This window comes from Athene noctua, chromosome 8, assembly GCF_965140245.1.
Source record: "Athene noctua chromosome 8, bAthNoc1.hap1.1, whole genome shotgun sequence".
NCBI classification, from domain to species: Eukaryota; Metazoa; Chordata; class Aves; order Strigiformes; family Strigidae; genus Athene; species Athene noctua.
In genome coordinates this window covers 9408922-9421386 of record NC_134044.1, presented here as the reverse complement: position 1 = coordinate 9421386, position 12465 = coordinate 9408922, and the positions used below count along the sequence as shown (strand labels likewise).

The following is a 12465-nucleotide window of genomic DNA, read 5'->3' as shown; positions in this document are numbered from 1 at the left end:
ATGCATATAACATTATTAATATATGACTTTATATGTGAAGCATAATTGTATATAATTAGGTCGCCATTGTTGGTCTTATGTTAGATAGTACAGTAAAAGAGTTGTACCAAGTATTACCAGCATGTACTCAGTGCCTTAGGCAAGACATAACTGTGCTATTGCACACATAATTTTTGATGATGCACATTTTCAAATAAATTGCTAAATGATAATTGTTTTGGTTAGGTAGATAGTAGTAATTTATAATGGTTTAATAAAATTGTGATTTACGATATACATGAAATAATAAATGAGATATTAATAAGAGAAGCAAATTTTGTAAAAATAATTATTCACAAATTTGTGCAAGGGAAAGAGGGAAGCACATTCCAGAGTACAAACAAAGCTTGCATGATTCCTGCCACTCCTGGCACACGCGCCGGTCAGGAATTGATTGATTAAAGAGAGGATTAACTCCCTGCTGTCCTGAGTTTGATTGAATGCACTGAGCTTGCCTTCAAACCTGGCTAGAAACAGGATTTATCTGAACCCGCCCTGAGTTTTACCCTCCAAACCAGTCTGGCAGGTTGTGAGCTCCCAGTTTCTTTGCACATACTTCAGTAGTGTTTCTATAGCTGCTGAGCTGAGGTCTGACACATGCAGGATTGGCAAGGTCTCACATTGCTGCCTGTGAGATACAGACCCAGTAGGCTGAACACCTTCCAGCTTTGCCATCTTCTTTGTTTTTTGAAATAAAAGCATTTTCTATGAACTTGGTTGCATCTGAGGTGGAAATTTGTAAGCAGCATTGCAGTTCAAATTAGATCTGAAAGCAAAAATAGAAACCTAAGGTCAAATACATTCTTTGCAAAAATTGGCCTATTACTCTGCATTTCGTTAAGTTTCTTGCATTGATTTATGTTGCTGTGCAGAGAGCCACCAGTTTTGCTGGGCCAACGTCTAGCCCTTACTTTCCCTGATCACTGAGGATAATTGTCACAGAGACCAAGCTTTGGTTTGCGATTTATGATCCAGCTGACGCCGTTTCTCTGTCCTTTCACTGTTTGTCATCCAGACCTAGCACAGCCCTGCTGGATCCAAGCTCCCCTGAGTTCTCGGCGGTTGTTTCTGTTGGTGACTGGCTCCAAGCCATTAAAATGGAACGATACAAGGATAACTTCACAGCTGCTGGCTATACCACCCTAGAGGCTGTGGTGCATATGAACCAGGAGTAAGTACTCAGCGATATAACAAAAAACCTGGTAAATCTGGATTTAATCGGCCTCTTTTGCTTTGTGCTGCATATCATTACATTCATTAAAGGAATGGAATGCCTTTCATTTGGATGGAGGATAACTTTAAAATGCCTCCACAATGCCTTCACTTACTTAATTAAACATTTCTGTACATCTGCCTTGCTTTTGCTGTTGCTTGCGGTTGAGTCTTAATACTTTTCTCTGTACCAAGGTCTGATCCATGATTCTCAGCCCCCTGCTTCTTCTCTTGCTTTCCACAGTGACCTGGCAAGGATCGGGATCACTGCCATCGCGCACCAGAACAAGATCTTGAGCAGCGTTCAAGCAATGCGCACCCAAATGCAACAGATGCACGGCAGGATGGTTCCCGTCTGAGCCAGTACTGAATAAACTCAAAACTCTTGAAATTAGTTTACCTCATCCATGCACTTTAATTGAAGAACTGCACTTTTTTTACTTCGTCTCCTTGCCCGTTGAAATTAAGATCTGCAGCATTGCTTGATGTACAGATTGTGGAAACCGAGCGTGTGTGTTGGGAGGGGGGCCTCCAGAAATGACAAGCCGTCATTTTAAACCAGACCTGGAACAAATTGTTTCTTGAAACATACTTCTCTGTTGATCAACGACATGTAAAATACATGTATCTATATAAATATAAAGTCACATTCAAGTTTTGATGCTATGTTTGCTGACAGATACTGTGCTTAAAAAACAAAAAGAAAATTACTTTCCTTCTCCCTGTGACCTGTAGGATTACAACCATAGTGTTTTATTTGTGGGTGAAACCACCGCTGTGCATCTTTCACTGGAATGAAGAATCTGCCCAAGGATATTTTTTGCAGCCTTGATGCATCACTAATACCTTGCAGAAACCTCGGTGAGAATATTATTTGGCTGATCAGTGCCTGACAATGAATGATCTACCCATTTATGGGTTTGAGACATGAAATGACCCACCTTGTGGATTACTGGGCAAAACTGGACTTCTGGGGAGATTATTGGCTGGTGTTGTGCTGTGCTGAAGCCTACCACTTAAAAGACATTTTGTGAACATCTTGCCAGTAGTCAGCTGTGACAATCGTGGTTGTGGAGCTTTCAGACTTCTTTTCTCTTTCAAGAAGCGGTTCTCTCTGCCACATGGAGAAGGTCAGTGGAAGTACAGTGTCCAAAATGTTCATGGTGCTTTATTTCTTAAACTGTGCTACGATTTCATCACTGCTTTGGGGGGGAAAAAAAAAAAAGGTGCTGTGGTATGTATTATTTGGGGTTCCCAACCAGTTTGTATAAACTTGTTCTGGTTACCCAGACTAATTGCTTTGTGTTTCCCATTGTTTGCTCTATTTGATGACAGTGAAAATTGCACTGTTTCAAAATCTGGTCTTGCTCTCAAGCTCTTGCGTGTTAAATGTGCAGACAAGGTGTAGGAGTGCGTCTTGCAGCTCACTCAGTTTAGGGCTAAGAGCTTGACCCCACTTTGCACTGAGAGCAGTAGGAATGCCCTTATTTTTCGGGTGGAAAACTCCACACATATGGATCCCATAGAAAATACGAATAACCTTGTAAAGTAAGTATATTCATAAATGTACCAAGAAGAACGAAGGACTTTTCCTGCTCTCTGATGAGCAACAGTAGAACCAGTATTTGTGTTCTGGAAAGCTCAGTCTTGGTTGCTGTGCCAGTGGTTTTATGGGAGGGGGAGCAGAAACATATGGGATTGTGCATGCAGCCTGCCTGGTTTTGCAGAGATTGGGTGTCAGGCATGGTGACAGCTCTGTTGTGCATCAGTGTTACACTTCAGACACGGTGATCCCATCTCATCAGCTGTGGGAACCAAGTTCACTTTTGAAACTAGCCCCATAGGCTGGATTATCAAGGCGGGTGTGGGTGTGAGTGCTAGGTGTAGGCTGCATGGCTGAGGTCTCAGCACCCCTCTGCAAGTACGGCAAACAAGATGGAGCATGACCTGCTTGACAAGCTGCCCTCCAACTCCTCTGAGAAACATATCGAAAGTTGAGTGAATGAAAGCATCCCCTGGGTTGCTGGGTGGAGGTGACTGCTATAGGAATGTGGTTGTCCTCCTTAGGTCACATAGGATAATGCTTTATCCAGTAAAGCTCTGAACACATTTAGGCTTGGATTTTATTTATATTGAAGCTTTTATTATTCTTTTTGAGTAATGCTGTGCTGAGTAGGAGGAAGATTTTCATGACACATCCTCTAGAACAGACATTGTGTTTCAGCTGTGCCAGGCACAATGTCAGAAAGGTGAGATTTATATTTTGATGGTGCTAAGACTGGTTCTTTGGTCTATAATATTTTGGTCCCTCTCCGCACCTGTCACCAAATTCAGAAAAGATTTAGTGGCTTTATATGCCAGAATTTTTAATAATAGCAATTATTCTAAATCAAAAACAGCTCACTCAGTTGGACAAGTCACACTTACTGTATCGTCACTCACATCACTTTTTGTCACTTTTAACAATAACTTTCTGATTTTAACCACTAACTCTCCCTCACCCCCAACTTTCTCAGAAAACAACTTGTTCAGAATATGGGATGCTAAATGTGGATCCTGTCAAGTCATGACAGCTTAGTAAAAACTGTTCTGCAGTATTACTTATAAAAGCTTTTCCATTTCAAGAAATTTAAGATTTCTTTAAAAAAACTACTTAAACCAGCATGTCTTAATGTCATTTCACCAAGCAACATAAGAAGTGGTTACTCATTTTAAAGACCTGATACTTGTACTTTCAGCAGCAAAAATTCTTTTGCTTCTTAAATGCAGAGAAACTTTAAATTTCCTCATGCTGTAAATCTTTTGCATTCTGTTGAGATTGTCTTTTTACATAAAACCAAAATACACCCAATTTTCTGGCCAGTTTGTAAAATTGCTTTCTTGGAGTCTAGTAACAGTAATTCAAAACACTCCAATGTTTTTCCACACAAAATGAAAAACTGTCCCTGTAGAATGCAAACTGTGAAGGCAGCTCAGGTGCCAGGTTTTCAGAACTGCTACTGATGGTTGTGTTCCCTGTGATAAAATATGGCCAGTGAGGGGCCATCCTCTTGAAATTGGTGTTAGGTGGAGGAGAGCAGATAAAAAAAATAGGTGGCACATATAAATATATACAGATAGATTAAATATCTGTTTATAAGGTATGTCATGGAATTAAGACTTTGAAATAGTGTGAGGGAATGCAAAGGGACAAGGAAGGCAAAGGGTTCTCACCCTGTGAGAACTGCTGGTTGTATCTGTCTCACTGTCCCCAGCCAGCGAGAGCGTGGCAGGGCCCTGCAGCCTCCTGCATTTGCCCTCAGCACCCCGTTTGTGAGAGGATTGCATCTCTTCCTACTTCCTTTTCTGTCCTTTAGTAAGTCCTTCTCCCCTCTCTGGGGAGAGGTTTAATTCCATTAACCTGCTGCCGTGTCACTGCTTCACCCGGGCAGAGAGGAGTTTGGGTCTTTTCCTTTGATGTGAATCTGCAGCTGCGCCAGGCAAGGAGGGGCTGGCTACATGCAGCAGTGCTTCTGCTGGGAAATCTGAGAGGAGGCATTACGGGCAGGCACGCGTGTCTGGTTTGTTGCATGTTGTTTAATATATTTCTGTTTTCTCTTTGTGCAGGGAAATTAGATTTTGCTTTCACGGCCTCCTAGCCCGTCCTATTGATCACATTGACCATGGAGGAACATAGACTAGACATGAAGCCTTCTGGATCCACAGTTGCGTCTTCCATAGCACTAATTCTGGAAAACATATGCTGAACAATTATCAGTCCCTGAAGAGAGAGTGACTTTTACTTTCTCTTCTTTTTTCCATGCCACCCACTCTGTTTTTTTTCTTCATTGAGAGATAAGTTGTTAAGACTCAGCACCCAGTTGTCACTTGAGGAATGTCCTGTGTCAAAGCCCTGCAGACTTATGGATTTTTTTTTCCCCTCCCCTTCTGCTTTCTCTTCCTACCTTTGGTTTTATTTATATATTTTGTTATTTTCTCTCCTCATCCCCCTGATTGTCACTGCTGCATCTCGGACGAATGCAGATGATGGAGCACTACACATCTTACCATGGACACCAGGCCAGGTGCCACAGCAAAGAACCCAGTTCCTGTGAGCTGCCTATATACATTGCTGAAGTGACATTTCACACAAAACGTGCCATTGCAGTGATATAAATATATTTTTTTTTCCTTGAGTGGATAATGGATTATTATCTCCTCTGAAAGGTGCGTACGTGTGCTTGTGTGCGTGTGTTTGTGTGTGAGTCACCTCGTGTGTAGAACTGCCTGTGAATGTGCCCAACACATCTCTGGAAGCGCAGGAGTCCCCTGTCATGTGAGAGCAGGCCCATAGCTCTTGTCTTGCAATGGTAGCAAGAACACACGCGTGAAAAAATGTTTAAATACCTGTATCTATAAGTGTATTTTTTATCTGCCTCACTAACCTTTATGCGTAGTTCTGCAGCCTGAAACAGGGGCAATTTCAAGTTAGTTTTGGAGTTGTGGATCACGGGATTTCTAAGGGTGCTAAAGATTTTCATAAGTGTCATTTTTTTCCTACTAATGCCCTGTTTATGATCAAGAGTGACCAGTCTCAATGGCAAGGTGATGGAGGCATCCATCTGCTAACCCTGAACAGAATTCTTAAGTAGTCTTTTTTATCTACAAAACCAGGATTTTAAAGACTTGTTGAATGCGAACAAATATATGCAGTTCTTCCATTCACAGAAGCACCTTGCTCTGTGTGCAGGCTGTGAAAACTTGTAATGTAATAATCAAAACACTTCATTTGCTCCCAGCACGGTTAAGGAACAAAAATGCAAGGAGGCCTGTAAGGTCACAGTAGTTAGCAAGAGAGTTGTGAAATGTGTCCTGTTCCTGTGCGGGTGATGGAGAGCTGGCGAGGTGCGGGAGCAGGCACGCTTTCTTCCGTGGCCCGAGGAACGGTGCTGCAACTTACTACCTAGAAAATCTGTCGGTGTTTGGAGGATTCACCGTTACCGCGGTGCCAGCTCGTCGGAGCGGAGCTGTGCGCTAGAGCCCGGGGCGCCTCCGGGGCAGCCAGGGCAGCGCAGCCGGCAGCCCCGGGCAGGCCTCGGCGGAGGCCGCTGCCCTCCGTTAGAAGAGGCTCAGCCTTGGCCAGAGCCGTACAGCGGGCGTCCTCCTCCTCCCTTCCCTCCGCGCTGCCCCCCGAGTTGCTCCGGCGGAGGAGCGGCGGCGGGGCCGGGCTGGGGCCGCCCCGGGCCGGGCGGAGCGAGGGGCCGCCGCGCCGCTGCCCCCTCGGCAGAGGCGCCCCCGGCAGCGCTGCCCCGCGCGGTAAGCCTCCGTCCGTTAGGAAATTGTCCTGCTCACACACCACTGGTTGATGTTTGTCCAGGTTTCTTGCTGTACTAATTTTGTGATGGATCTTATGTATTCAGAATATATATGTATAAAATACAAAAGGCTGGTAAGTAACCAGTAAACAGGACTTAAGAAGCAGTATTTTTCTTTTATGTGACATTTTCATAACCAGAAGAAAAAAAAAATCTGAAATACTAATCAGACAAATAAAAAGAGAGTGCATTTATTTTTTTGTATCACTGCAAGTATGTTGGAATATGCAAGGACTGTGGTTAAAATTAGAATGTATGAGGCATATTATAATTTAGTTCATACTGAAAAAATCTAACAGCATTTCTTGGTTCGTGCATTTGAACGATCTCTGGGTTAGATATATAGATTTTTCTATTTTGTTTTAATTTGTAATTTTTTTTCCCCCTTCCATGAATTTTAGGTACACATAACTTATGTCATTTATTTATGGTCTTTTATACCTAGTTTGTAAAATTGTAAAATAGCAAACAATGCAAACATTTGCATTTGAAAATAATAAAGTAGTTGCTGTACAAACCTGAAATGGACTATTTCTAATTATTGCGTGTTTTTTTTAATTTAGTGTTATTCCCCGACAGATACGAATACACAAGTCAGAGTAATAATCCCGGTGTTTGCCCCAAAGGGATTCATTCTCTTCAGTAGATTTCACAGAAACACGCTCCCAAAGTTCATTTAAAGTGCGTAACTCCCATGTGTACCTTAAAGAACGTTACTTGTTGCCGGCCCGGATCGTGTGGTGTGCTGAATATTTGTAATGTGGGGAGGATGCTGCAGTCGGGCTGACCTTGTTAACGATCTCGGTGATTTCTCCTTGGAGATCAGGTATTATCCATGGGCACCACGCCTGGGAAAAACCTGCAGGATCATAATGTTTCATTTGCACGCCTGAGATCGGCTGGGAATAGTCTCCCTCCCTGGTCTCCTGCTGTCTGAACCTTGCCTGGGGCCAGATGTCACCTTGGCAGAAATCCTGCAGTACAGCTTCCTTTGGGCCAGGGTTTCGCCTCTAATGTGGGAACCCGTGACCTTGCTGCTGAGTTACTGCACTCGCTGCTCTGCCTGTGGGCTTCCTTGGCGTGGGTTGATGGGCTTGAGTTGGAGACTTGTGGCCCTCTAGAGAGGAAGAAGGTGAAAGGAGCAGGAGAGAGGAGAGGGAGAAGCCGAGGGACAAAACACAAACCAGAGGCGTGAGAGTGTTGGGAGCAGCAGAAAATGGCAAGGGACGGTTTCCGTGACGAGGGCTCCAAGCCAGAGACAGAGCGTGGATATTGTGTAAAGGATATTGCTGTGTAATGGTAACACACGTATGGGTGCGTGCCGCGTAGTCTGAGTGCCACGGGTGTAATGTCCTTAACCTTCACTTCCTTACAATGCTGCTGCTTAGTTTAGGATGTACAGGTTTTCTGGCACTTCCATTATCTGAATTATATATGTACACAGTTCGCAGGTACTGCAGAAATGATGGTGGCTCTTCTAGAAATTTTCTTAAGCTTTGACTTGTCTATTTGAAAAATATTTTGAACCAAATTCTTCTTGGGAAAGATTCCAGTGATACCAGCAGAACCATATTGTACAGCGCTGGTCCCAAGAAATAACCCTGCTGGTGACACTGGGTTATTGTATTTTTAAAGCAAGTTCATTGTGTCCTTTTGTACTTGAGAGAGCAAACCAGCCAACTGGGTGTTTGTCCTGGTGCCTTTATTCAGCCAGTTGATGTATTAAGAGAGAATATGTTATGGCTGGAAAAACAGATTTCATTTCATACACATGAAGAAGTTTTACCAATTATTTAGTTTTATTGTGAAATGAAAGGCAAATCTTTACATCTATTTGAAACAGTTGTTTCTTAAAAAGTCCTGTGAGGTTTGAACGCCTGGGTACTCTCCCTTCTCTTTCTGATTCTCTGTTCTTTTTCCCTTTTAGCTCCCAAATCTAAGAAGTCATTCTATCAAAACTTGTTACCCCAATGGTTTCATTTTCTTCCAAGTATATGGATTTTACTTTTTTTCCTTACCATTCGCTCTCTGCCCCTACTCCTTCCACTCACTTATACAATAGTATGAGGCAAGTGAGTCTATTTACATATAAAGCCTATGAATTTGCATCTCAATGACAATGTATGTAGCTGCCCATGGACTGAGTGTGGAGTAGTGCAAAGAACAGATATGGTTTATCTAGAGACATTGGGGCTGTTCTAGACATGTCAAGAAAAACAAAATGGTTTTTGACAATTGGGAAGAAAAAAAGAAAAGCATGTTATGCTCTAAAGCAACAACATGATTAAAAGTAGAACTGCATTTGAGGCCTTGACCTCAGTTATTTTACCCTTTTCCTTGCAAGGAAGTACCCTTGGGCCACTGACTGATTTTCTATTGAATGGGTTACAGACCTCTGACATATCTTATTTCTGGCAGTGGCCCTGAACGTAATTCTTTGTTTACAGAAGCCTCTGAGAAAGTTACATGAATATGTAGACTTTTTCTTAAAAAAAAAAAATTAAAACGTAAAGCATTCCATTCCAATCAGCTTAGTAAAATGTATTCTCCGTGGGTGGATAGAGAGAGTAGCCACAGGAATATACTACACTAATTTACTTTTATACATATATGCATATATAGAGAGAGCAATTATATTCCAGTAATCTGCTGTGGATTACTAGCCTGTAACCAACAAAAGATAATGAAATCCTTGGTTTTATAGTGCTCTTGAACTTACTCATGATTCTGTTCTATAAAATCTTGTAAAGAATTAAGTGGGCTGAGGCATTTTGGCATTCATTTTTTGAAGACTGTTTTTAAAATTTAAAAAAGCACTGGTCAGCAGAACACAACCACCTCCAGGAACCCTGCTCTCCTCCCATTTCTACTAAGGTAACCTGCCTCCCCTGAGGTCAATAACTACTATCCCAGGGCTGGGCAGTCTAGGGCTGTTAGGCAATTACAGGTGCAGGTAGGTACCTCTTGCCAACTTTTTAATGCTGCTTTGGAGCTGCTTAGCTGAGGGGTGCAGCAGCTCACGTAACGATCTCCCGCTTCGTGGTTGGATTTTCAGCCTTGCATTAAGTGTCTTACTGATGAATGTTCCAAATTGTCTCCATCATAATCACCTGGGGGAGGGATTTTTCAGAAGCCTACTGTCACAGCAAGAAGCCAGGCAAGGTCAGAGAGGTTGGGAAGCCATGGAGGGACCTGCTCTGTTTCTCTGGTGTCACGCCTTGGAGCCTGCTGCAAACGCTGCCCTGAGCCAGCCTCTGTGAGAGCTACCCAAGGCAGGTCCTGCCCTTGCAGGCCCTTCTTCATTCCTGCTTCTTGTGGTGTTCACAATCAGCCCTTCTGCAACACTAAAAATATTACTGGGATGATGGCTTTCATGAAAGGTGTTGTCTTGCTTCCTCATCAGCAATCGTGGTCTGACCCGAGCATCCTGGCACCTGGCTTGAGCAGGGTCAAAGGTATGGGAGGGTTCTTCAGCGAGTGAGGGGATGGGTGGGTGTCCCCTGTCCTGGGAGATACTCTCTGAGCTCCCACTCATTTGATGGCTGGGGGAAGGTCATTAGCTCTGGGACAGCCTCAGCGTTTAGGCTGTTCAACTCTGGCTGGCCAAAATCACACATGCTTTGAAAATGCAAACATCTGGGAGGTGAGCAGGCATCAGAGAGAGTTTTTGGTAGGTTTAAATCCAAAAGTCCCTTAAAAACTCCAGCATCAAATTTTCAGAAGTGCTGTGTTGCTCAGTGCCATTCGGTTACCTTGTGCCAATGGGATCACCTGGAAACTCAATGGAAATCCCCAGGGAATTGAGGGAGTGCCCAGCTCATCTGCTTACCTCATTAATCTGTGTCTGAGAGCTTACCTGGGACTTTCCAGCCGGCAGATTTGCACTATATGTCAAGTATGAAAGAATTTACTTTCACCTTTTTGAAAAATCAGTTAAAACTCCCTTGGAAAAAAATGCTTCTGGAAAAAAAAAAAAAAAAGTGAGGTTAAAATTGAATGATGATGTGCCACTTAAAGAGGCTGCTGGGTTGATTGAAGTAGCATAATGTGAAAGGCATAGGAAAGGTGACACTGACAATAGTAAGAAAGTAAGGATAAATGAGTTGATCTGGTCCCGCAGGTGGTATGAGCTGATTTCACTGGAACTGCCCTGACTTGCATCAGCTTAAGGATCTAGTTCTTAGCTACATGCTACATGAAACTTTAGGTAATTTTTTTTTTATTTTTCAGCAGAAAATATATTTTAAAGAGCGTTTTGGCAATGACTCTAGTGATAGCACACTCAGATTGGTCTTTTTGTCTGGTGTATTTTTTTATGTGGCCATTACTCATGCAAATATTTGATGTACATGTTTAACAATACAAAATAATGGTACCACAGACGGGAAAGTTTCTGTGGAGTCCTGCAACTCCTCTCTTTGTCAGCTTTGTTTTCAGGATCATATTATGATGGCAGATGGGTTTTGTTTGGCCAAATGGTTAGGATTGCGACACGACGTCCTCAGAGACCTTTTTTGTCATTTTTGTAAACTTTCTCAGAGTGCTCCACTATGGTTGTTGAAGAGGCAGGACATCTATGTTCATTCACCAACTTTTGATCTCCAGTATCCACAGATGGAAGAAAGAAATGGAAAACTGAACAGCCCCCTCATGCCATTAAATGAGTGTCAGGCTTGGGCAGGCACACACGTACATGACATGCTCCCGATCATCCAACAGTCCAAATGGGCAGCAGCAGTTCAGCTTTTGCCAGCATCCAGGGTCTTTTCCTGACTTCACTGATCCTGCACAGAGGGGAAACAACCTAATAACCTGGCTGTTATTTTTTCAGAAGTATCAGCAGTGCAGTTTCTGTCATGTCACGTTTTGAAGATTCACCCATGATGACACTGTTCCACACTGTGTGCACTTGTGTGGTGCCTTCCTACTACGCTGAGCGAGGTAGAGAGGAGAGCCCAAACCAGTGGCAGTTACTGAATATTTGCAGGCAGTGTCTGTGCTCTTATTGTGCCCAAAGATACAGCTTTCCTGAGTGTTACTGGCTTCAAAAACTGATGTCTAGAAAGTTTTCTTACACAGGTGTTGCTTCACTTTTCACCTGCTTTTGTCTCCACACCAGGCCACAGCCTGCTAAGAGCTACTTTTGACTTACCCAGGGTTTAGAGGTGATTAGATTCAGGACTGATTAGTTTTGGAGCCACTTTATCATTCTGAACAGGTGGAAGAGATCATCAAAAATGTTTAATCAGCTTTGAAAGTGGGTGTAGTTGATCCAAGAACAAAAAGCATTCACCAACTGCTAAATCCAATCAACCGTGGGTGACTGATTACTTTTAGCTTTCTTAATTGATTGACTGTGGCATTTCTATGAAGGAGTTATTCTGAAACCTAAGGACGTCCACACAACTGTTTCAATTCTGGGAATAACTTGTAAGTTATGTGTTAAGCCTGTGTTTGAATTCAACATTACTGAGTATTATAAGCAAAATATACAGATGGGTGTGCAAGATCTGTGCTGGATTAAAGTGGGTGGGTTTTTTCTCTTGCTTAGTAACAAGCTAAATGGTGGGAGGAATAAGTTCATGTATCCTTTGAAAAGAGTTTGAGGAGTTTTTCTGAGTAAAAAGTTCTGGTAATGTTGCCTGGTAGCATCTGGCAAAGGAGTTTTCAAAAGAGGCTCCTTTTGCCCCAGCAAGGTAGCATAAAATCTGTCTGTATCTATGTGTATATGAAATTGTTTTGTATACACACACGTGTTCTGGCTGACTGCCGACTCTGCTCTCACCTCCAGGCCACCTGGGTCTGTCTGGCCGAACTGCCGGAGGTAGCTCTGCAGTCATGGTTGACATTGCACTAGCAC

General features: G+C 42.9%; 1 protein-coding gene across 2 annotated transcripts in view; it reads left to right on the top strand.

Moving 5' to 3' along the window:
* EPHA4 (EPH receptor A4) overlaps positions 1 to 7118 on the top strand; it is a 107722-nt gene extending 100604 nt beyond the window's left edge. For both annotated transcript variants that reach the window (XM_074912686.1, XM_074912687.1), the window contains 3 exons: positions 1055 to 1210; positions 1496 to 2381; positions 4858 to 7118. In XM_074912686.1, the coding sequence (XP_074768787.1) occupies positions 1055 to 1210; positions 1496 to 1610 (271 nt within the window). In that variant the 3' untranslated portion in view covers positions 1611 to 2381; positions 4858 to 7118. The remainder of the gene's footprint in view (positions 1 to 1054; positions 1211 to 1495; positions 2382 to 4857) is intronic.
* The last annotated feature ends 5347 nt before the right edge of the window (positions 7119 to 12465 follow it).